The sequence below is a fragment of the Solanum verrucosum genome, unplaced genomic scaffold (assembly GCF_900185275.1).
Source record: "Solanum verrucosum unplaced genomic scaffold, falcon-dt-bn FXZP01000278.1, whole genome shotgun sequence".
NCBI classification, from domain to species: Eukaryota; Viridiplantae; Streptophyta; class Magnoliopsida; order Solanales; family Solanaceae; genus Solanum; species Solanum verrucosum.
This window is the reverse complement of record NW_026020332.1, coordinates 3037798-3063427: the sequence shown is the minus strand read 5'-3', so window position 1 is coordinate 3063427 and position 25630 is coordinate 3037798. Positions and strand designations below refer to the sequence as shown.

The following is a 25630-nucleotide window of genomic DNA, read 5'->3' as shown; positions in this document are numbered from 1 at the left end:
AAGCAAAGCCTGGTATTTAAGTGGAGAAGGGTAGAGGGGCGGGCCCATTATCCACCGAGTTTAGAAGGTTGTGATTGGTCCAAAGGGCGGGTCACAGACGGATTTCTCGGTTATCAAAAAAAAAATGGAGGCAAAAATCTAGAACACTATGGTTGAAACAAGGGGATAAGAACACCAGATTCTTCCAAAGATTGGCAACATCACATAGAAGTTACAACACAATAGATAGATTGGTGATAAGGGGCGAGGAAGTACAAGAACCAGAAGAAATAAAAAAAGCTATGATAGATTTCTACTCCAATTTATACACCGAGCCTGAGCCATGGAGACCTACTTTTGTTCTGACAGGATGACAGGATGTCCTATAGTTTCCATAGAGGAGAATGATTGGCTTCAGAAACCTTTCACAGAATCAGAAGTGATGCAAATTATCAAACAATGTGATGGAGACAAAGCCCTTGGTGATGGTTTCACTATGAGCTTTTTCAAGGTATGTTGGGATACATTGAAGGAAGATCTGATGCAGACTACTCATAATTTTCACCAAAGGGGAATCTTTGAAAAAAAATTCAATGCGACCCTTATAGCATTGATCCCAAAGAAACCTGGAGCTGTGGAACTAAAGGACTTCATACCTATTAGCTTGATTTGGGGGGTTTACAAAATTATCTCTAAACAACTGAAAGACTTAAAATAGTTATTGGGAAACTAGTAGATGGACACCAAATGGCATTCTTGAGAGGGAGACAAATTCTTTATGCATCCCTGTTGGCCAATGAACTGGTTGACTCAAGGGTTAAACAGAGGAAACCAGGGATCATATGCAAATTAGATGTTGAAAAGGCCTATGACCATGTCAATTGGAATTTTCTCCTCAAAATTTTGAAAGACATGGGTTTTGGTAGTAGGTGGATCAAATGGATCAGCTTTTGTATCTCTAGTGTGAAGTTTTCCCTTATAATAAATGGCAACACAGAAGGTTTCTTTCAATCTCACAGGGGTCTTAGGCAAGGGGACCCCATGTCACCTTTCCTATTCTTGCTAGCTATGGAAGGTCTAAATCACATGTTCAGGATTGCAAATGCAAATAGATGGGTGAAAGGTTTTAGTGCTGAGAGGGGAAGATCTGGAAGTATCGCACCTGTTATATGCAGATGATGCCTTAATTTTCTGTGAAGCAGAGTCAAGTCAGATCAGGCATCTTAGAGCCATCCTAACTATTTTTTAAGGAATCTTGGGTCTTCATGTAAACTGGTTGAAAAGCCACATCTTCCCTATCAACCAGGTTGGGAATTTGAAAGAGTTGGTTGCTATTTTGGGTTGTCAAGTGGACTCCTTACCAACTAAATATTTGGGGTTGCCATTAGGGGCTAAAAATAAAGAAATGGAAGTGTGGAGTGGGGTGATGGAAAGATGTGAGAAAAAATTGTCCAGGTGGAAAAGTCAATATCTATCATTAGGGGGCAGATTGACTCTCATCAAATCAGTACTGGATGGCCTCTCAACAATACATGATGGGCCTTTTCCCTATATCAAAGAGCATTGAGCAAAGATTTAACAGGGTGAGGAGGTCCTTTCTATGGCAAGGAAACAAGGAGAAGAGAGGTTACAATCTGGTGAAATGGGATGTTTTGACCCTTAACAGTCAGCAAGGGGGGCTTAGTTTGAAGAACCTCAGAAAACAGAACACTTCTCTTTTGCAAAAATGGCTTTGGAGGTTCTGGCTTCTGCTCAGAAGAGACTGAACAAGCCATCTGGAGAAGATTTATAGCAGGGAAATATGGTTTACTTAATGGACAACTGAGCACCATTGGGTGTAGTGTCTGGAAAACCATAAGAAGACTGTGGCCCCAGTTCAACAATAACATCTCAATAACTGTGGGTAATGGATTAAAAACTGACTTTTGGAATGAGGTGTGGATTGGAGAAGATAGTCTTAGAAATTCTTTTCCACACCTATATACCTCAAGTCTTCAGAGGAATGCCAAGGTAGCCCAAGTTTGGAGCCAACATGGTTGGGATCTCTTATTTAGAAGAGCATTTAATGACTGGGAAATTGGAGAAGTTGCCAATTTATTGGAAGGTCTAAACCCACATCCAGCTCTATCTGTGAGACATGACAAACCTAGATGGAAACTACACAGCAAGGGGTGTTTACAGTGAAATCATGTTATTGCAATCTTAACACACTACAGACAAACCTAGACAGATGGCCTTGGAAGCTAGTTTGGAAGACCAAATGCCCTCCAAAGGTGGCTTGTTTTACTTGGTTGGTATGTAGAAAGGCATGCCTAACTCATGAGGCTTTACAGAAAAGGGCTGGCAGATTTGCTCAAGATGTGTCATGTGTGAGCAGGAAGAAGAAACCAATGATCATCTATTCCTTCACTGTAAGGCAGCTTTGAGCCTATGGAACATGTTTTTTTGTTTGTTAGGAGTTAAGTGGGTGATGCCTAACACGACAATGGAACTCCTAAGCAGTTAGAAAGGTATTGGCAACAGAGGAAGAAAAGAATTCTGGTGGAGAACTATCCCAGCATGCATATGGTGGACTCTTTGGAAAGAAAGGAACTCAAGGTGCTTTGATGGACAAAAATTAACTTACAGAAAATTAGAATGAATTGTATAAGCCTTTTGTTTTTTTGGAGTAAACAAAATCTGATAGGGGAGATAATAGAATTAGTTGATTTTATAGGAAACTTGTAAAGAATACCCTATGTGGGATGTAAGTTTCCAATTCATCATTTTTTGGATGATGAATCTTTTGGTGTGAATACAAGGTTACCCTTTTCTCAAAAGATTCAAATATTATTAACAAAGAGCATTAACTAGCCCGTATACCAAAATGTAGAAAACCTTACAAAAATACATGATTTTCTACGACAGCCACCCATCATCATACAAAAAGCAACTTCATGGGTGCACAAAAAAGAAATAAAGGAAAAGAGGCTATTTCTCAAGTGTGAAATTTTTCTCTATTCCATCAAAAGCTTTCTTGTTCCTCTTTCTCCATATGGTTCACATCAGGGCTAAAGGTGCAACTTCACATGCTCTGCATCTCCTCCTCCATCATCTACGAGCCCAGCTAAACATCGTTTCTTTCATAGTTTTCGACTTTACCCACTCAAAACCAAGCCATCTCATCAGCTCCCTCTCCCCCATAACGAAGATGCTACCTGGCAATGTAAGAGTACGTGATCTATGTCTTCCCCTGATTCTTGTACATGAAGCACCAACTATCAGACGTAGTCTTTCTCTTCCTCAATCTCTCCGCAGTCAAGATCCCCCTCCCCCCTCATGGTTAATCGTGTGAAGAAGCACACTTTTCTCGGTACTCTCGGGATTCACATCAAGGTATGTGGGAAAACAATCTACTCTCTCACCAAAAGCTTCACATAATAGGACTTAACGAAAAAGACTCCATTTCCCCCTGTTCCCCATTTCCAAACATCCTGACAATCCATAGTAATTTTTTGTTGGTGGAGCAAGCCAGCAAAGTTTTCAAATTCTCCAAACTTCCCAGTCTTGTAAGTTTCTGCTAAACCTCAAATCCCAAAACACTTCACCCCCTTGTAAATTCCACAATTGTATAATCGACATCCTATTTTGGCAAGAAATCCTCTACATGTTAGGGGAAGTGAGACTCAAAATAGTGTTTCCACGCCACCAATGACCCCAAAAACTCACCCTACTCCCTTTACCCATTCGAAAAGAAGTACTCTCATTGAACTCTTCCCAGCCCTTTGAAATATTGCTCCATAGCCAACAACCGTAGGGGAGCGTTGAATTTTTAGTCCTCCAACCCCCCCCCCCCCTCCAAAAAGCATTTACCTCTACCCCAAATCTCCATAACTACTTTCCTAAAAGTGCCTAATTAAAGACCCTTAGATCTTTAAATCCAAGGCCACCTCAATATTTTGGTGTGGTAACAGACTTCCAATTCACCAAATGAAACTTCTTTTCCCCTCACGAGTCATTCCATAGAAAATCTCTCTGCCCTTTTTCCAACTTCTCTGTAACACTAGCAGAAGCTTGTGCTTCTTTAAGCCAACCACTTTAAAGAACTCAACCAACACAAAAAAGCTCCCAGTTCAGACAGTCTCTCATCAATCACCTAATTTGCTTTTCAGAATAGTCCTGACGTTTTACCAACATAGGCTTCTAAAATGTAACACTCAGTGAATTCGGGTCAAGTTTGAAATCATTTTATGTTTGTGGTTAGACCTGGACTATTGAATCTGTGAGATTTGGGGTAAATTACCTGTCCTATTTAAAGATAGTCATGTCTAGATTCCAACGTTACCCGTTCGTCAATCTGAGCACCATACAAAAAGTTATGTATGTTATACTAGAGTCGGGCATAGAAATCTAAGTGTTCGGGTGGGAATGGGAGGTGCGACACACTGGCCATCGCACTCAACCTCAAGGCGATGCCCATCGCACCCAAGTTGGCGCCGTGACCAAAGCGGTTGAGGAGGAAAAATTGTTGCAAGTGTTGGACACAAGATTTCTGGTAAATAAAGAGAAATCAAAAAGACAATATAAAAGAAGGGATTAGGAATGTGAATAACCTGAAATTTCTCGATAAAGTCGATGGCGTTATACCATCATTTCCATTCCCGTGAGCAGAAGAGACCTTGGCAGAGTTCCTTTGCACAGAAAGTTGCAGCAAGGAATTTACCTGATCGGCAGTTTCATGAGCTGTTTCTGAAGCCGCTGCTCCAAGTGCAATTGCAGCAGCAACTGAGTCAGCGGCATAATGGCCATCAAGATGGCACAAAATCCACTCAATGGCTCTTTTAACTTCAGATGCCTGTGCTAAGTGTGCCTGCATTCACTAAAAGAAAAATATCAAGTTATATCATACCAAATCAGATGGAACAAAAACAGGAATCGGTAAGACAATTGCACAAAGCACTTTTCCAGACAGCTGCATATGGGTAACCAATTATTCAAGACAAACCAGGAATCCAGATCAAAACTATCTCCATTTGGTTGTGTATGCAACATTTCTCAAGGAAAATATTTACCATGTGAAATTCTATGATCATTTCTCGTGCTTGGGAAAAACTATAATTTTGTGGCTTTGAAGCTAGTGGAAAGTTTTGGATTGTCATTATAGTGTTGGATGAGAACAGCAAGTACTGACACGTAGATATTCATAGAAGGAATCAGACATAAACAAAATGACTGGTGCCATTATGGCACGGACATTTGGCTTCTCATTTTTAGTTTAACACGTTTTATTTTATCTCAACTATTGAAGACCAACTAAACAGCTATAAATAGTGAACTATTAGTGCGCCACCAACAACAACAACATACCCAGTGAAATCCCACTAGGTGGGGTCTGGGGAGGGTAGAGTGTACGCAGACCTTGCCACTACCTCGTAGAGGTAGAGAGGCTGTTTCAGAGAGACCCTCAGCTCAAGTACATCAAATCCAAGTAAATGGCGAGGAAAACAGTGTATAAAACATAACATCCAATAAGAAAGTATATAATCAACAAAGGAGACAGTAACATCCATAAAACAATGCGATAAGTGAAACGCAGTAAACAACAAAAGGCTATAGGTATCACAGCCAGGAACTGCACGTGCAAGGCTAGGACTACTACAAACGCTAACAACCCATACCCTCGCAAGGGAGGACAACACACTAGCCCTACTAACCTTCAACTTTAATACGCGACCTCCACTCCTTCCTATCTAGAGTCATGTCTTCGGTAATGCGAAGCTGAGCCAAGTCCTGTCTAATCACCTCTCCCCAATACTTCTTAGGCCTACCTCTACCCCTCCGCGTACCATCTACAACCAGCTCCTCACACCTCCTCAATGGGGCGTCTGCGCACCGTCTCTTCACATGTCCAAACCATCTCAATCTCGCTTCCCTCAGCTTGTCCACCACAGAGGCCACTCCCACCTTCTCCCGGATAACTTCATTTCTAATCTTATCACTCCTAGTGTGCCCACACATCCATCTCAACATCCTCATCGCCGCAACATGCACTTTCTGGACATGTGAGTTCTTGATTGGCCAACACTCCGCTCCATACAACAAGGCCGGTCTAACTACCACTCTATAAAACTTACCTTTAAGTCTAGGTGGAATTTTCTTATCACACAAGCCTCCATTTCATCCAAGCAACCCCAATGCGATGTGTGACATCATCATCAATATCGCCACTCCCTTGGATTACAGACCCAAGATACTTAAAACTTTCTTTCTTAGGAATGATCTGTGTGGCAAGTCTCACATCCACATCTGCCTCATCCAACGCATCACTGAATTTGCACCCCAAATATTCTGTTTTGGTCCTACTCAACCTGAACCCTTTGGACTCCAGCGTTTGTCTCCACACCTCTAACCTCACATTAACTCTGTCCCGCGTCTCATCAATCAGTACTATGTCATCCGCAAATAACATACACCATGGGACCCTCTCCTGAATAGACCGCGTCAACTCGTCCATCACCAAAGCAAATAGAAAAGGGCTAAGGACTGATCCTTGGTGCAGCCCCATCTCAACTGGGAAATGTTCCGAGTCACCTCCAACCGTTCTAACCCAAGTCTTGGCTCATCCGTACATGTCCTTTATCGCCCTAATATAAATCATCGGGACACCTTTAGCCTCCAAGCACCTCCAGAGGACATTCCTCGGTACTTTGTCATAGGCCTTTTCCAGGTCAATGAACACCATATGTAGGTCTCTATTCCTTTCTCTATATTTTTCTACCAGTCTTCGCATAAGATGAATGGCTTCGGTAGTCGACCGTCCCGGCATGAATCCAAACTGATTCTCAGAAATGGACACCCCTCTTCTCACCCTCATCTCCACCACTCTCTCCCAAATCTTCATAGTATGGCTTAGCAATTTGATACCCCTGTAGTTGTTACAGTTCTGGATATCACCCTTGTTTTTATACAACGGAACCATTGTACTCCACCCCCATTCATCAGGCATCTTTGTTGTCTTAAAAATAACATTAAACAGCCCAGTCAACCACTCTATACCTGCCTTGTCCGTGCTCTTCCAAAAATCCACCGGAATCTCATCGGGTCCGGTCGCTCTTCCCCTACTCATCCTACTAATAGCACGTATAACCTCCTCGATCCTAAAACACCTGCAGTACCCAAAGTCCCGAAGACTTTCAGAGTGCGGCAAATCACCCAACACAATGTCTCCGCCCCTTTTTTCATTTAAAAGTTTGTGAAAGTATCTTCGCCATCTTTGCTTGATGGAGGTCTCATCCACCAATACTTTGCCTTCCTCATCCTTGATACACTTCACCTGGTCCAAGTCGCGAGCCTTCCTCTCTTTTGCTTTTGCGAGCCTATACAATTTCTTCTCCCCACCTTTGTCCCCCAGCTCGACATACAAGCGTTCGAAAGTTGCCGTCTTAGCCTTCGTAACTGCTAACTTAGCTTCTGTCTTTGTCGTCTTATAAACTTTCTTAAGCGACCGCTTCTCTTCCTCGTCTACGCACTCCACCAACTTTGTGTATGCAGCCTTCTTCGCTTCCACTTTGCCTTGGACTTCCCCATTCCACCACCTATCTCCTTTATGGCCTCCAAATTTACCCCTTGCTACCCCCAACACCTTTGAAGCAACTTCTCTAATGCAACTAGCTGCTTTATTCCACATGGTGTCCGCATCCCCACTACCACTCCAAGCCCCCATCCCACTCAACTTCTCACCCATCTCCCGAGAAAGGTCAGGGGTCAAGCCACCCCACTTAATCCTCGGTTGATCAAATACAATCTTCTTCCTCCTATCCCTCTTAATTACCAGGTCCATCACCAAAAGCTTGTGTTGGGTAGTAAGATTTTCACTTGGGATAACCTTGCAGTCCTTAAAGAGGCCTCTATCACCCTTCCTAAGGAGTAAGTAATCTATCTGGGTCTTAGCTACCGAGCTACGAAAGGTAACCATGTGGTTCTCCTTCTTCGGAAAGCATGAGTTAGCAATCACCAACTCAAATGCCTTAGCAAAATCCAGAAGCGAAGTTCCACCCCCATTTCTCTCCCCAAAACCAAAGCCTCCATGAACATCATCAAAGCCATTAGAAGTTGCCCCGATATGGCCATTAAAATATCCACCAATGACAATTTTCTCGGTGATTGGTATACCTCTAACTACCTCATCCAAACCCTCATAAAAGAGCCTTTTGGCCTCCTCGCCCAAGCCCACTTGAGGTGCATAAGCACTAATAACACTCAAAGTACATCCTCCAACGACTAGCTTAATCAACATCAACCTATCATTGATCCTCCTAACCTCCACCACTTGCTCCCTCAAATCCCCGTCTACTAAAATACCCACTCCATTTCTATCCCTAGATCCTCCTGAGTACCACAACTTAAACCCGTCGACATCCCGAGCTTTGTGAGCAAAAAGCAGAGACAATCAACCATCTGTTTTTACACTGTAAAGTGGTTAGCCAACTATGGAACCCGTTTACTAATTTCATAGGCATAAACTGTAGTTGATGTGCTAGATTGTTTATAGGCAGCAGTTTAGAAACTTTAGATTAAGACTGTCTTTCTCTGTAAATTGTTACACTTTTAAAGGGGAGCTACACTTTTGTTGTAGTATACCTGTGGATAATAGACTAAAGCTACCAGTTTCAAAAAAAATAATATGGCACTAAAATATGAAACGAGAAGCCATATACACTACAATGACCTACAGTGACTAGTAATATTTCGTCACTAAGATTATGAACCTTGTTCAATAAGTATGATAATCTCGTGGAATAATTACATGCAGAACCAACAGTAACAACTATTTAATTCATCTGGTAGACAACCCTATACCAGAAATAGTATTGCAGAACTTCAGCTTTTAATGGAAAGGAAAAAGATCTCGGAAAGCAGGTTATCAGCAGTTAGAGTAGCAGCACCCACAGAACGAAAACCTATCTGCCATGCAAATCAATTTATTGAAATTCAATAAAAAAAAAAAGGGGATTCAGGAAGCAACTGGGACCAAGATCTAAGCAATTTATACTCTATCGGAGCTTAAGGCTCATATCGAATGAGTCCCATCAAACAGCGCAGGTACATGATAAGGCTAAATCAGTTGACAAATATTAAGGCTCAACTAATTTGACATTAAAAGAGATATTTGTTTTCTACCAAAAAAAGAACAGAATATTCAATGAAGCAGAGTTGAGGCCTGTCTGGAATTTGAGATGGGAAAAAAAAATTAGATGAAGAATGGTCTGCAAAGATCATTTAATTAGAAAGAGGTTTTATTCATCACAAAAATAGTACATGTAAAAAAACCATTGACCAAAAATGATCACTTAACTTATAGCAAGACCTCACAGTTACCTACCTTTGAACATTTCTTCAAAGAGGAGAAGTATGAAAAGATCTTAAATGCCGCAACTTTGGCTCCATAGAAAAGGGGGTATGGGACTAAGAGATTTTAAACATCAACCTCTTTTTGGTTTGGGTAGGGGACCAAGAAAAGGTGTGTTTTATAAACTCTTTAAGACTTATCCAAAAAGGAGTAAATTTATTTTCAAATGAGCCTGAAGATATTTGGCTCAAACATTAAAAGCTCGTGAGCTTGGATCTCTTAATATATATTAACCTACGCCATATTGTCCTGTTGGGTGCTTAAGTTATCTAAACGAAGAGCATCTTAAGTGGTAGCGCAGACTCAAATGATTAGGTTTAATTGGGTTCTTGAATATGAACAATGAATCTGAAAGTGCATGAGCTTGGCCAGCTTATTTGATCATAACTTACTCCTTGCATACTGTGTGGCATCAATCAACCAATCAAATAGGCCTCAATCCCCTACAAGTTGAATCAACCATATGAATCCTCTATATCCTTTCCGCTCTATTCATGTCCATTTTATCCAATTTAATTAGGCATATTAGAGGTCATTCAAAAAGAAATCCCCTAGATCTTCCACTAATCCCTACATCGATATACAAATCCTTTTTTTAATTCTTCAAAGGAAAAAAGGGAAGTAACATATCATTATTGCAGCATAATCCCGATTGAACAAAAAGATACAGTGAGGTACACATTACCTGCACTATCAGGAAAACAGCCTTCAAAAGATGAACAAAACATTCAGGCGACAAGCTTCTCAATCTACTGGCAAGGGATGAGCTTCCACCTGAGTAAGCATATACATGATATCAGGAACTATAGCATGAAATCTACCAGCACACTCCTTTGCATGAATGATGAAGTTGCATCACTAATCCTTAGCCACATCTTTTACAGCACTCCATTTTCAAATTACAAGAAAAGGAAGAAGAAGAGAACCAATCTTTTGCACACCAAATTCATTTGCATCTGAAGCTCTTTCTTATAAAAATGAGATGTGAACCTAATAATATACACTCACCATCAGCATCAACTGCTCGTTCTCCTGCAACAAAATCTGAATCCATAGGTTGGGCACCAAGCACCCGTAGCAGTTCTTCAACTGCCATCTTAATGGCAGTTTTCATATCAGCCGTAAGAGTGTCACGGTATATTCTCAATACAGCAGGGAGTTTTGCCTGGATATTACAACAGTCAAACATAACCAAATATTTTTACCAAAAACATCATATAAATTCCAAACACTCTAAAAATGCTGACAGAAAACATATACGTAGACTTTACAACTACAAAACAACCCAGAATAAAATTTGTTTCATTTGGCATAAATTGCAGACGGATTGGAACCGATGCTTAGTCAAGTTGATAAGTTGATGACCAATAATTAGTCAATCACAAGGACACAGAAAATGGTACATAAGAGGGGTAAAGGGATTGTAGTCCTCTCTATTCACTAATCACTATTTCCTAGAATCTTCAGCTATGCTCCTCCTCCATTATTCTCTTCTAAACTGAAGTACATAAATAATAAACTAAGACAATCTTCACCAACACTTGTTACTTCCAGATAATACATATACTCCATTTAGTGTCGTATCACTGTTGCAAGTGATTAAACCATAGCCAGCCCATTACATCAGATCTTATACACACAAAAGTGAAGAATTTGGAATAAAATCAATGTCAAGAGGGAAAAAAAATTGAGAATATGATAAAATCAATGCCAAGCCAAATTTTCTCAACAAGATACTGCTCTATTTGGATAATGACACCTCTAACCTCGATTCAGCTCTGAAAATTATTCATTTCTTTATTTACACTTAAGGAGTATAATCCCATCCAAAGCTACACATATTTTGGCTCGAATAGTACCATTCACCTAACACTGAGAAAGAGTGATTCTGCATCTTTTCGAGGGTGTTTTGTTTTCTATACTTGACAGATAGCATGATTGTGATCATGTCATGGCATTCAACAATCACCATTTACCACCCAAAGAAAATCAATACGCCACCAACACTTTACAAAACAAGTTAATACCAATATTACTCAGTGAAAAAATAGAGATACTCACGGTTCTAAGCAACCCAATAACAAAAGGAAGTAGCCGGTCTCGCAAATTATAAGTGTCTTCTTCATCTAATTTAACCTGCAATACATAACGTCAACGTTCAGATGACTGGTCGTCAAGTAGCATGATGACTGGGTTCATAGATCCAGTTAAACTAAAGGATGATTAACAAGGAACAAGAAAGAAATTCCCTCAACAATTAGAACATTGAGCAACAGAAAAAACATAAATTACATTTAGAATCAAGCATGGAACGTATTAAATATATACTCCAAGGTCAACCAGAAAAAGATACAACTTGAAAGAGTCAGACACTTAAAATATCGTCTGTTATCTTCCTAGCCCCTCAAAACCTAGTTTCATGAACCAAATAGGACAGATACCACTAAGGCGCTAACAGGAGAACTTCCACACCAGATAAGTGCCACAACAGATCTATGCAAAGAAGATAGCACAGATTAATTTGTTACTTTAACATTTTTCATTAGACAATATGGTGGTAGAACTCAGAGCATTACTTAAGTGCATTAAAACACAAGCCTTTGATGGTAAGCAGGTTATCATGCATCAAAGCTGCTTTCTTAATTTTAGCTTTAGAGACATCATCCTTAGTTACTGATGACCTATCCACCTTCCTCCAAGTATATGGAAATGGGCTACTTAAAAGTAGTACAAGCCTCTTATCCCCTTCCTTCCTACTTCATAGCTCTCTTTTTTTCTTTTGTTTCAGGAGGGGAACTGAGGTTGAAAATAAGCATTAGTTTGAAGGATCCCGAAGATGAAGGAAACTAAACTCATCCAAAAGAAAGGAAATTTGCAGTAAAAGAGAATGCCTGAAGTTGGGTGCAACGTGGCAATAGTTAATGATACAGAAGCCGTGATTGAATTCTTGAGTTCATTACACAACTTGCAATGAGGCTTTCATCTATAAATAATTGCCAGCAGTTTTGCTGCTCTTTAGCACAATACCCTTTACCCATCCAAAAAAAGAGAATGACTGGAGTTGGGGTTGGCAAAGACAAATAGGGAACTATTACATTTGCAAATAATTATTTTGTAGTGTTGTAAGGTTATAATAGGTTTTCGCTTCTTACAGTGGACAAGGGCTTATAGAAGACATCTTGAAATATAGTTTAGGCAAGAACAGTAGCGTTTAGGCAAGAACAGTAGCGTGCAGGATAATTTAAACAAAACCACCAGCTATCTAAACGAAACAACGCCTACATCCCTTGACATTCTTTGTTTCATTTTTTTTTTCTGACAATCACATGCATCCCTTCACATTTCAAGAGCTTGCAAAGGTGCTTGCTACTTGGTAAATTAAAGCAGACATTTTCATTAAAAACGCCCTACTGCTAATAGAAAGAGAGTACAAGTACCAAGTACCCAGAAAAAAATTTCTTAAATGTTAAACTCAATATTGTGTTCAAATCATCTTTTCAACTGGTGATATACAGAGAGTAAAGCTGTTTTTCATCTAAACTGTCTAGTAACACTGTTTTCTCCAAAAGTGTAGCATTTTTTTCAATTTGATTTGTGCACTGAAAATATCTAAACCAAGTACATCAGTATACAAGTACATAAAAACATGCTTACTTCATGGCCTTCTCCATTCATGGAAATTGTCGTCTGCACTTTAAATTTTGATGTACTTAGAGCATCCACATTGCCAGCTCCGTGTATAGATATACGCATAAATTCGGCTGAAAGAATGCTACAAGACTGGATCCGGTAAGTTACAACATTGTACTAAAGATTACTTTGAAAATAGTGTGGTGTTATAGATTCTAAGTTCAAAAGATGTATTAAAGGAAATATAAAATAGTGGAGCACAGTAGAATGGTAACGTTTTGCTGCCAAAATGTGGAAATACAACTCGTAATCAATACACTGGAAGGAACTAGCAACAAACTAGTGCACTGGATGGTCATGCCCTAAGCATTGGTATTTTAGCTAATTAGATAAATCTAACATGTTAGTTGTTAGAAATTTTATCTAACTAACCCAAGAATGAAAACAGAAACATAAAATGAATTACTTCTTTATTTTGTATCAGAAAACGGTTTGTAACCCCCTATAAAACTTACAACATAATCATCCAAGAAACCCAAACAATATCTATGCAAACTGGACAATTTGGTTAATCCTTTGAGCGAAGAAAACAAAAAAAACAACTACTTTGGTCACTACATAATACACATGAGATAATAGTTTGTTATGGATGTTATCATTAATCAAACAGAATCAGAAACGGGTATTACTATCACAACTGCCTCAATAAAGATATTAGCAGACATTAGCCACCAAATTTTGCTACAGCAAATTGAAACAGTGTTTAAGCTTTATTCATTTAGCATTATCAAGAACTCAAACACCTTAAAAGGTATCTTCCAATAATGTGAGTGAACCTACACAAAAATCCAATCCGAATAGTCTAACCTGTTAATGGAATCAATTGAAGCGGCTAACTGGTCACGAACATGGCGGAAACAATGTAGACCAGCTAATTCATCTCCATCCTGCTAAACATAAATGAACATTGACACTGCAGTAAGTACAAAGGTTATAACAACTTCATCTTCTATAATAGCTTTTGCAACAGACAATCCACATAGTTGTGCCAAATATTTTGCATTGAAGCAAATAACAAAGCGTGAAGCCTATTAACCAAATAAATCTATCTATCCACAAGAAAAAATATTAACCAACTGGATCACAAAATAGTTCGCTATATTCCAACTTCAAGTTACAGAAAGGCATAGCAACCAATTTGGCCTCAATGAACACAGAGGTTGATCAAGGTAAAAACTAGTTAGGTAGTGTTCAACACCTAGAAGAAACTAAGAATTAAAAATGAGCAGAGAAACAAAAAGACTTCTGTACATACCAATAAATGTTGTAAATCATCTATAACATCTAAAGCTCCGGCACAATCTGCAGATGCAACAAGCTGCATAAAATATGTGAATATGTGTCAGATTATAACCATTCAATAGACCCGTATCTTTTAAATAAGAGATATTATTTTAATATAATAAAAACAAACACCAGAAGGTCTGGAAAATCAGTAACTTGTCAATATGGAGAATAAAACTGAAACATCAAATTTTTTGAGACAAAAAATGAGGAGGTGGGAACTTACAACCCACAGGGAGCAGAGAGCATCATCAATAACATCTACAAACTTGACATTTTTCCTGTATAGTCGACTAAAACTTCTACTTCCCCACCATATCTTGTTTACACTAATAATAAGAAAGGCTGAGGCAATTCATCTTAACTTTCTGGATGTTGCTGCTTTTACCTTCAAAACATTTTGCATTTCTTTCCTTCCATATTGACCACCATGTGCATTTTAGAATTTCAAAGGTATTCTTGGGCATTACCCAACTCACACCTAGTATACACAAGAACATATTCCACAAATTTACAATTGTTTTGCAGTGCAATAACAAATGGCCATTGATCTCTGCTTATTGGCCACATAGAGAACACCTTGAGCAAAAGGTGTAAACCTCTTCTTTGTAACACTTCATGAGTTAAACGGGCACTTCTAATCATCAACCATGTAAAACAAGAGACTTGTTGGCATTGAGGAAGTAGAATGGCCTTGGAAGATGATATGGAAAACCAAGATACCCTATAAAGTAAATTGTTTTACTTGGCTGTTAGCTAAGGAGACAGTTTTGACACATGAGAACCTGAACAAAAGAGGCATTCACCTGTGTTCCAGGTGCTTTTTGTGTGAAGAGCAAGGAGAGACAGTCAACCATCTCTTCTTACACTGCAAGTGGACAACCCAGCTGTGGCAAATGTTCACCAATATGAGAGAGATTAAATGGGTGAAACCAGGAAGGATCAACAAGGTTTTGAAGTGCTGGAATAGAGATGGAAATGCAGGAAGAAAGGAGGAGAGATGGAAGATGGTCCCATCATGTATATGGTGGACAGTATGGCTAGAGAGGAACCAGAGATGTCATGAAGGAAAGCAGAGCAACATACAAAGATTTAAGCTTAACTGTTTAGCTCTGTATTATTTTTGGTGTAAACAAGTAGTCTTAGATAGCTCAGAAGTAATCAGCACAACTATAGACTGGCTGTAACTTGGTAGGTATAGGAGCCTATGTAACTACAACACTTTTGGAGGGGAACTACACTTTTGAGGTAGTATACCTGTGGATAAATATAGACTAACTGTTACTTTTATCAAAAAAAAAAAAAAGACTTTACTATGAAGACTCCCTTGCAATGCAGATTCCAAATTGGTTTGTCTGGACCAATGGAAGTGCCTGAGAAAGTGTTCAGTACCGGAGCATACTTGCTACTCCATCAACTTCCCAATTATTTAGAGCCCTTTGGAAGATTAGGCCCCATCCTTGAGGGCTTCACATCTGAGAGACAGTGGCATCTTTTGTAGGGTTATGATGTGTAGGTCTTCTGAGAAAAAAGCTTTTAGATTGCCTTCTCCTATCCAGTGTTCATTCCAAAAATCTGTTTTCATACCATCTCCCACTTTGATGGACATGTTGGTATTGAAGTTGGGCCACATCCTTCTGATGGTTTTCAACACACTACAACCAAAAGTTCCCAAAACTTCCTCAGTGGTCCAAAGATTCAATAGTCCATATTTATGTGTAATGAATTTTCTTAAAGCCATATATTAATTGCAAAATCTCCAGAACCACTTCTTAAATAGACTAGCACTGTGTAGACCAAGGTTCTTTATGCCCAAACCTCCTTGATTTTTTCTAAGTGTTAAGACATCCCACTTCACCAGATTGTATCCTCTCTTCTCCTTGCCAGATGAAACCCTCCAGTCCTCAGTTTATTGATCTTCCATTCAATGCTCTTGGGTATAGGGAACAAGCTGATTATATATGTGGGGAGGGCATCCATCACTAATTTACAAGTGTTTACCTCCCAGAGATAGGTATTGACTCTTCCATTTCACTAGCTTCTTATCACATCTCTCCAGCACTTCACTCCAAATTTCTAGCTAATTGTTTTTTGCTCCCAATGGTATTCCAAGGTATTTTATAGGTAAGGAAGCTACTTGGCAGCCTAGGTTCTCAGCTAAGATCTGCATATCATCAACTTGATTGACTGGCAAGAGGAAACTCTGTGTCAGTTAACATGTAACCCAGAGATGCCTTCAAATATGGTTAGGATTGTCCTTAAATGTCAGATTTGTACCACTTCTGCGTCATAAAAACTAGAGAATCATCTGCATAGAAGAGGTGTGTAAATTCCATATCATTGCCCTGAATCCTGATTGTCTGGGCAGAGCAACCTTTCATCCACTCATATGCATTTGCTTTCCAGATCATGTAATTAAGGCCCTCCATGGCTAATATAAATGGAAAGGGTGACATAGGCTCACCCTATCTCGGTATGTCCATTTATGATTATAGGGAGAATTTCACACTGGATATGCAGAAGTTTATCCAGGTAGATCCATTTGCTGCCAAAACCCATGTCTCTTAGTATTTCAAGTAAGAAGGCCCAGTTGACATGGCCATAGGCCTTCTCAATGTCAAGTTTAATTCTTGGTGTTTTTTGCTTCACCTTAGACTTAGTGTCCCACCAATTCATTAGCCAATAAAGCTGCATCCCTGATTTGCCTGCATAGTCATTTGGTGGCATTGGTGCTCATCCACCAGTTTTCCCATAACAGTCTTTAGCCTTTCATTGATAAGTTTGGAGATGATTTTGTACACTCCTCCTATCAAACTTATTGGTCTGAAGTCTTTTAACTCCTTTGCTCCATACTTCTTTGGGATTAATGTAATAAAAGTATCATTTAAGGACTTCTCAAAAAATTCATTATGATGAGCACCTATAACTTTTCACAAACCAAAGAATACATTTTTAAGATCCTTTTACTTTATGTGTGCTCTTCCATCTATGAATTGCCTTTGCTCTCTAACCTTCTAATTGTTATGGACTGATCAAACATTTCTTTATAATCATAGAAGGGATGACCACCCATTTGATGCTTAATCAGTGTAACATTCTACCTCACTACTCAAATGAATTGTACTGAATGAGTTACGAAATAGGGCAGTATTCCTTTTGGTCTTAAAATAAGAGAGCAAAGGTTCTGTATAGTATATGCAATTTCCTTTAGAGAATTATATAGTATTATATGCCAATTGTGGACAGGATATCAAAATGAACTAAATGTGTCTGCCTAAATACTCTAATAGGCCATGGGTCAAAGTTATGAGATTGTATGTAAAAACGGATCTTTTGGATCTGCTCTCTTCCACATAAAACTTGATACACTTTCTCGAACCAAGGATGTCTAATTCAAATCTAGACTGAAGTATCACCATCATAAGAATTCAAGTTGCCACAAGAATAGTTAACTTTTCTACCAGGTGGTTACAGAAAAAATAAGACCTAATATCTTGCTTGCTGTAATTCCACTTCATCATCTCGGCTATATTTATAAAAACTGTGAATCCTATAATAGATTTACTTCCTTTCATGGATCCCAGTGTTTTTAACAACAAAGAAAAATAACAATTCTCTTCAATACCTATTTCTATCAGCCTTGTACAAGCAGCTACTTTTTTTTTTTTGAAAAAGGTAACTTGTATTATGAACAAAAGGAATACTCAGAAGTAGTCCACTAATACTTACAGCAAAATTACAGAGGGAGAGGTGACCCTACTAATGCTTCATAAATAGTCTAAAATGACGAGCAGCTGCTTTTATGACAAAGCATGAGTTGCAACAACTTCACTCTATATCAGCAGATAAAGGGTCTATTTGCATTCCTTAATTCATAGAAATCCCAACAATTGTTCCCAAGTTCTTATATCATTTTGTTCACAGAACTTAGACAAGAAACCAACATAAGATATACATAACGAAAAAATATTAAAGAAATCAGTACATACCAACTTGAGAGTTGAAAGAGCTTGATTAACATAAAGTATAAGGTTCAACTTGTCCTGGTGCGAAATCAATTCACTCCTCTGAACATTCAACTCTTGTACCTTTCTAGCAGACCCCACCAAATTGTCATCCAAGAGCTTTATAGTCTCCTTTAATTCCCTTATCCTATCACACCCCACAACAATCTTCGAATTTAAATCCTCTAACTGACCTTGTGCCTCAAAAAAGGAATTTGATCTCAAGGAAATCTCCCTAACCAAGTGCAATTCCACTACATCCAAATACTGTGATAGCTTCTCCTGTGTAACCAAATTTTCCGCAGTGGTCCTAAATGGGCAGGCAGCTTTAAAAGTAGCACCATCCTCTAACTCAAAATCCTCTTTGAAGTATAGCGCAGGGACTTCCTTCAAGCAAGCAACGAGGGCATTTTGGTCGTCTTGATCTTCCAGTGACTCAAACCTCGCGTGCTGTTGAATGTCGTGGAAACGAGCATATGGGTCGGAGATGGAAGAGAGATAGGATTGGAAATCAGGGACCCGGGTTTCGGATCCGGGTTTGGGTAGAGTTGATAGAGGTAGGAAGTCAGGTGTCGGGATAGATGATGAAGTGGACCACCACCAGAACCCATCGGATTTTCCCGCATGTGGGTTGTTGAGAATGGAGGCTAAGCTTTGGCTATGGGGGCTGCTGCTACTGGCATCGGAAATTGATTTGGTCAAGAATGGAGTATTGTTGATAGTAGAAGGACTACTTTCGAACCTTCCCGAAGAACGGGAAGGCTGAGAATCCATTTTTGTTACTCTCAAGAAGATCTCAGGACCATATATGTATGTAATTATAGTGTAAAAGTGTATGTGATCTCAAATGAAACTCAATTAGATAGAGAAAAAAAGGGATTCTTGGGTGTTTGAGTAGAAACTTCGAGACAAGATGGATCTGCGCTCTCTGCAATGGAGAGAGGAGTTAACGGAGGAAAGTGCCACCAAAAGGCAACAGCAAGGAGGGAACGGGTTGGGGGGAGAAGTGAGAATTACGAGAAGTTAGGGGGGCAAAAGGAGGCCAGAAAATGATAATGGTCCATAGGGGCCGTTTTGTTCACGGATAAAGTTATTTCGAGATTAATAAATTAGATAGAATAATATGTGATATTTAGGATTAAGATTGTGATTAAATTTATATTTTGTTTATTTACATAAATTTAGCGAGTGTTTAGCCATGCATATATTGGAGTTGTTTTTTACTACTTGTTGTTTTTTAAGTAATTTTAAATGAAAAAAGGTAAAAACACTTTTTTGTTGCTTTTCAAAATTTTGAAAACTTTAGAATTTAACTTTAAGATGAATTTCAAAATTTTATGGTCAAACATATTTTTCAGAGTTCAACTTCAGAAAAAACTAAAAAAAAAATCATGGTCATGTCTAATTTTAATCTCAAATATAATTTTAAATATCTCACTTTATTTCGCATGTTGACCAAACGACCCCTTAATCTTCTTCGTTTTAAACATAAATATAGTGAGATTTATCATACTGTAGCATCATTTTTTATTTATCATAATGTAGCATCATTTTCCTTTTAAAAATAGCAAAATATACTCAGTGCACGCATATAAAATCTCATTAATTGAAATCGTGTGATAGTTGAGTATTTGATTGTAAGTGTATGTATGACTAATTGCATATGTATATACTAGATGGTAAGGACCCGTGCTCATCACGGGACCGACATACTAACTTTCAATGAATCAATGTAATATATTTTTATAGTCGTTTTCATTATATTACGCATAACAACATATATAAAAGGTATTCTCTGAGAATCATGTGTCCGCTGTTCAATGTAATATATCTTTATCTGTGATATGAATCATTATCATTATATTATGCATTGTAATATAAAAGATATTTCTTTGTAGTTGTAATTAACTAAGGAGGAGTTTAGAATTAATATATCTTTTGACGATGAAAGTGCATATATAATTTGCAAAATTGAGACGATGGAAGTGCAAATTTAATTTGCAAAGACGATTTCAAATAACAAAAGGACTTAATTAGTTCCATCATCATATATGTTGGAGTTAAGATAACAAGAGTTTCAAGTCCTCATTGTTATCAGCTTTTCATCATCCTACTAACTGAAATGATATCAATTCCAATATAATTTGTCAAGTATGAAGTACAATAAGTTTCAAAGAAGATCGTCTGTTTGTTTAGAAAAAAGTTTGTCTCAACATATATTCTGATTGAAACAATTGCATATCATATTTTTTACTATTTCTCACATTTACAAAACAATTTCATTCATAACATAGTAATGCTATAGTAATGCTTGATGGCAAATTTAGTTGAATATCACCTCATTATCATTACCAACAGTTTCTAATAGTTCTTTTGTTGAAAGGACATTAACTAACTCTCAAATTTTCAGATAAATGGAAAACTATGGACTGCAACTTTCCTACAATGACACTTTCTTTGATCTACATTCTATGATTAAAAAAAAATTGCACTATTTCATTTTCGAAAACTTTTTAGGTTAAGGTATTTAATCATACACATCACAAGCACCACATATTTTTCCTATGCGGAGTTACTAGTGGATCAAATTCGTCAACTATTAAAGCTAAGATTGTGAAGTGTATATATATTTGATGAAAGTTGACAATAAGTACAAAAGACCTCATACCTTAAGGGCTCGTTTGGTGTGAGAGATAAACATAAATAGTTCTAGAATAAAATTTAGATATCTTGTTTGGTTGACATGGTTGGGATAACTTATCTCACTATTTATAGCATAGTGATGGAATAAGTTATCTCATATACATGGTGGAATAAGTTATCCCAAGATAGTTAATCCTGAGATAACTAGTTCTCAACCAAATGACCCCTAAAACTGCAAGTTAAGCACACAATCTAATATTCCCTCGGTTCCTATAAACATATCGTCCTTACTAAAAATAGATGTTCCTTAATACTTATCATTTCACAAAATCAATGCATAAATGACACTATTCTTCCTAATTTACCCTTATGAGTTATTAGCCTTGAAAGTATGAATTTGTCTGACATAGAAAAACTAAGTAATTTTTTCATGTTCATTGGTCCAATAAATTAATTCATATTCATTTAATTAAAATTTGATTCCAAGAGAACATTAAATAATGATACAATGGGTGAGTTTATGTAATTTGTTAAGAGGTGTAAAGCCTAAAATGAAGACAACTAAATAGGAACGGGGGAGTATTATGAGCATGGGCCAACACTGGTCAAAAACCTCACCCCACTCATTATAAGCTTTTCATTATGGAGTGAAACTCACCAATCTAAAACAAATAATTCATATTTCGCAATCTTAAAAACAAACACAAACGAGGCATTGTGTAAACTCGATTTAATATAACTAATATTTGTGTGCAGTCATTTAGAGTATTACATATGGTAGACCCTCTCCATAAATCTAGAATCTTCCCATGACTAGAACATGTATGCTTTCATATGGACAATTTTATGCCTAAGTACTATGACAAAGTGACAGTTCATGACACTCTCCCCACCCGATGTTGCGACGAGCGCGGCACATTGATGTTGCATGAACTCTTGCATTTTGTCTTTAAATTGCCACAAGTCTTCGTATTGTTCACTATCCTTTCCAATAGATGAGAAACATGGTGGTGGTTTGTTGCCCTTGTGCAACTCTGCAAACATCATATCTTTGTTCTCTTCTAGAACTTTTGCTATACATGATGGCAAAGTCCTTTTAGTACTATTATCTTTAATCACATGCATTGTCAATAGTGACTATGAACGTCGGCTCCCCCTTCTTAAGGCCTCTCACAAGTTGCATGGTCAATAGTTGAGTTTGTCCTTTTGTCTTTGGTACCTTAGCCAGAGGCACTATAAATAATCCTTTTTTGTTTCATAACCAAGAGTCATTACAGGTAGGGATCGATCATCGTGTGACATGTTTGAAAGAACTCTTATGCGAGAATTATGTCAAAGATGTCTAAAAGAGCAACAATAAAGTTGATTTTACCTTTCCACTTGCCTAGTACGATACTTACTATATGGGTGACTCCACACACGGGAGTCGGTGGTGCATTGACCGTCTTAAGGCAGGCGTTACTTGGATTGTAACTCAGCACCAATTTCGTTGTTGTTGTCTTGATCGTGATGTTGGCTTCTACACCGGAGTCTACCATAGCACTAACTAATATTTTATTGATGGAGATGTCAACATAATGCGTGTTATCTTCTTTTTGCTTCCACAACTTCTTGGCAATAGCTCTGCATAGTCCAACCATGCCTAACTATGTTGTACTCAAATCTTGTCCTTGTCCTTAATCTTGTTCCGTCTATGAAAGCCGAACGAAACAAAGTGAAAGAAAATCGCATATATAATATCTTGACCAAGATACTTGTACGCATGAGTGAAGAGCTGAAAATAAGATATCATTATTGGTGTGATCTAATCAATGAACCATACTTTATACATTCTCAGTCGAGCAGAACGAAATTACTCTGATGGTTCACCTTTAAGTCGAAAAACAAAAGTAGCAAACCTATCTTCTATAAGATAAGTTCCATCAATTTTGGGCTAGTAGTCCATAGTTCTTCGCCAAAAATTTTATTGCCCAAACTTGAGCTATTAGCTATCCATAGTAATTGTTGAGTTTATTGTCCGCCAAAAGCATCAACCCTAATGTTGTGGAATCCTTCCCTTAATACACATAAGTTCATTTCCATTTTATGTTTCCCATGAACTAACCCCAACCTCAACTCCATTATGAGTTCGTTGGGTTTAACCTATAATTAAAAGGAATTTATAGTGATAAATATCAATTTTACAGAGGATTATAAAGAAATTTACTATCTATTTTTAAAAAATCAAGAAACTTTTGATGCCAAATGGGTCCATCTGCAGTCTTTCATGAACTTACTTGTCAAAAAGAGTTGCAAATGTGACCTAATATTCAGAAATGAATCTTATTAGCACGCACAGGAATACAAGGGCCCAACAAAGTGAACCATGAAATTCTAGTTAATCTTGGTGATACGCTTGGTATTCTAAGTTGCGGTTGGATTTAAATTCGATTTACTGAATCGAAAGATAGATTGTTAAAGAGTGTAAAAGGCTATAGACTATTATGCCCTATCATCAAATCGACAGATTGATTAGATTTTCTTATAAAAGATACATGGGTAGTGGTTATTCAAGTATCGGGACATTGTAGCTGAGTATCCAAACTAAGGTTTGAGTTAAATTCATTATTTTTCCTTTTTCAATTTATGTAGCACACTTAAAGTTTCAAGATTCAATTTTTTAAACTTAGACTGTGAATGCAAAAATAATAGCTTTTGAAACAAAATTTATATATTTAAAAATTATATAAAAATAATATAACGCACAATAATTATCAATGTCATATAAATTGAAATGGAGAAAATAAATATAAAATAAATAATATGTAATGCCTCCTAAATAAGAAAGTTGAACTGCCAACCTCAACATTTCTTTTGAACGCCCTTTCCACTGCGCCAAAACATCTATTAATATTAAAAAGTTGTGCAAAATGAATTATATATTTGTATTTAATAAATTTTGACTTACGTACACAGTGTGATTTTCCGACAAAGGTTGTTCACGTGCACATCCTTATCAGGCTGTAGCTCCACCCCTACAGGTGGGGAGAGTGTCATGACCCGTTACTTTGCCATACTCCCCTCTGTCCCTAATTACGTGTCCACTTATGTGGCTTACTTATTAAGAAAACAATAATTGATATAGTGAGTTTACCATTTTACCCCTATTAATTATGAAGTGGAGGAACTAAAAACTTTAGATTTTCAAGAAGTTCTACATTTTTCAAAGTAATAAATTGAGGGTATAATAGAGAGAGAGAAATTGTCCTTTCGTCAAAATGAACAAGTAATTAGAGACAACTAAAAAAAGAAAACTGGACAAGTAATTAGGAACAGAGGGAGTACCAATTAGGCATAAAATTGTCCATGTGAAAGCATAAGTGTGCTAGTCTTAGTGGGAACATTTTAGATTTATGGAGAAGTTTTGAGAAGACTCTAAAATATCCTAGAAGAGTTCTTGGAACACCTTAAAATACTTTAGTCGTGTTGAGAATTCTAGAAGAATAGTCTATTTGTAAATATGTAGAGACTTGTGTAATAATTTGTATTTACATATTAGCCCTAAATGTGTAGTATATATAGATGGACATTCATTTGTAATGCAACCAAGCAAAATCAAACAATCTTCAAAGCAATATAAAAAGTTTTCTTAGAAATTCTACCACCCATCTTTGGATTCGGTAAACCCCATTTAAATCCTAACCACAACTAACTTAACCAAAAAATCATGGCTCACATTGTTGGACCCTTGTACTGTGCGGACTCGTAAGTATTCCTCTGATAAATCAAGTACTTCTTCATAAATGGGATGAAATGGGTGGGTTTACGACAACCAAAAGGGAGAATCAACATGCGTTTATTAGATGGATTCCACAAAATTAGGGTTATTTCTGCTTTATGGTACAAAATACACTAAAAGTATGATGATAGCTAATACTTCAACTTTCGTCTTGGGCAACGAAAATTCAGGCGGAAAGTTTAAGGAGTAATGGCCCAAATTTTCAGGCGGAAAGTTAGGAAGTAATGGCCCAAATTTGGGAGATGTTACTTTGAGAACATAGATTTTTCAGTTTTGTTTTTCGTCTGAACCACCCAATTTATGTTCTTTTCCGCCGATAATCCCTAAAATATGGTTCACTCATTATATAATTTCAATAACAAATATTTTAAATTGTTAACAAATTCAAAATTACTCACTTGTTATATAATTTGTTACTTAGCTTGTTATATGATTTGTTAAATTTGCATTATCAAATACCAAATGCATTCAAAAATTCAGTGTAAATGTGTCGGCCACTTCTACGACTTGATTTGTTTTTGTTAAAGCAAGTGTTGTTGCCGCCTCAAGCTCACTTTCAATAGAATTTTGTGCCATAAATGACGAGGAATATTGAATAAAGCCATTTAAGTATGTGAATAGCATCACACCAAATTTAGTCTGACACTATTCATCAACACCAAATCACTTTTGTTGCTTTTACCTTCAAAACATCTTGCATTTCGGATCATCCATATAATATACAAAAAGAAACAAGGTAATCACATGAATAAACGTTAATTGGTAAGTTGGTAAAAATAGGAAGAACATAATATCATAAATTAAACTGCATTGATAAATGAAAGAAAGTTTCATACAACAAGCGTATATAACTTAATTCATTTG

General features: G+C 37.5%; 1 protein-coding gene across 1 annotated transcript in view; it reads right to left on the bottom strand.

Moving 5' to 3' along the window:
- Positions 1-19272, bottom strand: part of LOC125836142 (vacuolar protein sorting-associated protein 54, chloroplastic-like) — a 30088-nt gene extending 10816 nt beyond the window's left edge. The window contains exons 1-8 of the mRNA XM_049515228.1: positions 18331-19272; positions 14313-14375; positions 13865-13944; positions 13022-13139; positions 11429-11503; positions 10376-10532; positions 10053-10141; positions 4572-4828 (exon numbers count right to left, since the gene is read on the bottom strand). Coding sequence (XP_049371185.1) covers positions 4572-4828; positions 10053-10141; positions 10376-10532; positions 11429-11503; positions 13022-13139; positions 13865-13944; positions 14313-14375; positions 18331-19119 — 1628 coding nt within the window. The 5' untranslated portion in view covers positions 19120-19272. The remainder of the gene's footprint in view (positions 1-4571; positions 4829-10052; positions 10142-10375; positions 10533-11428; positions 11504-13021; positions 13140-13864; positions 13945-14312; positions 14376-18330) is intronic.
- Positions 19273-25630: the final 6358 nt, after the last annotated feature.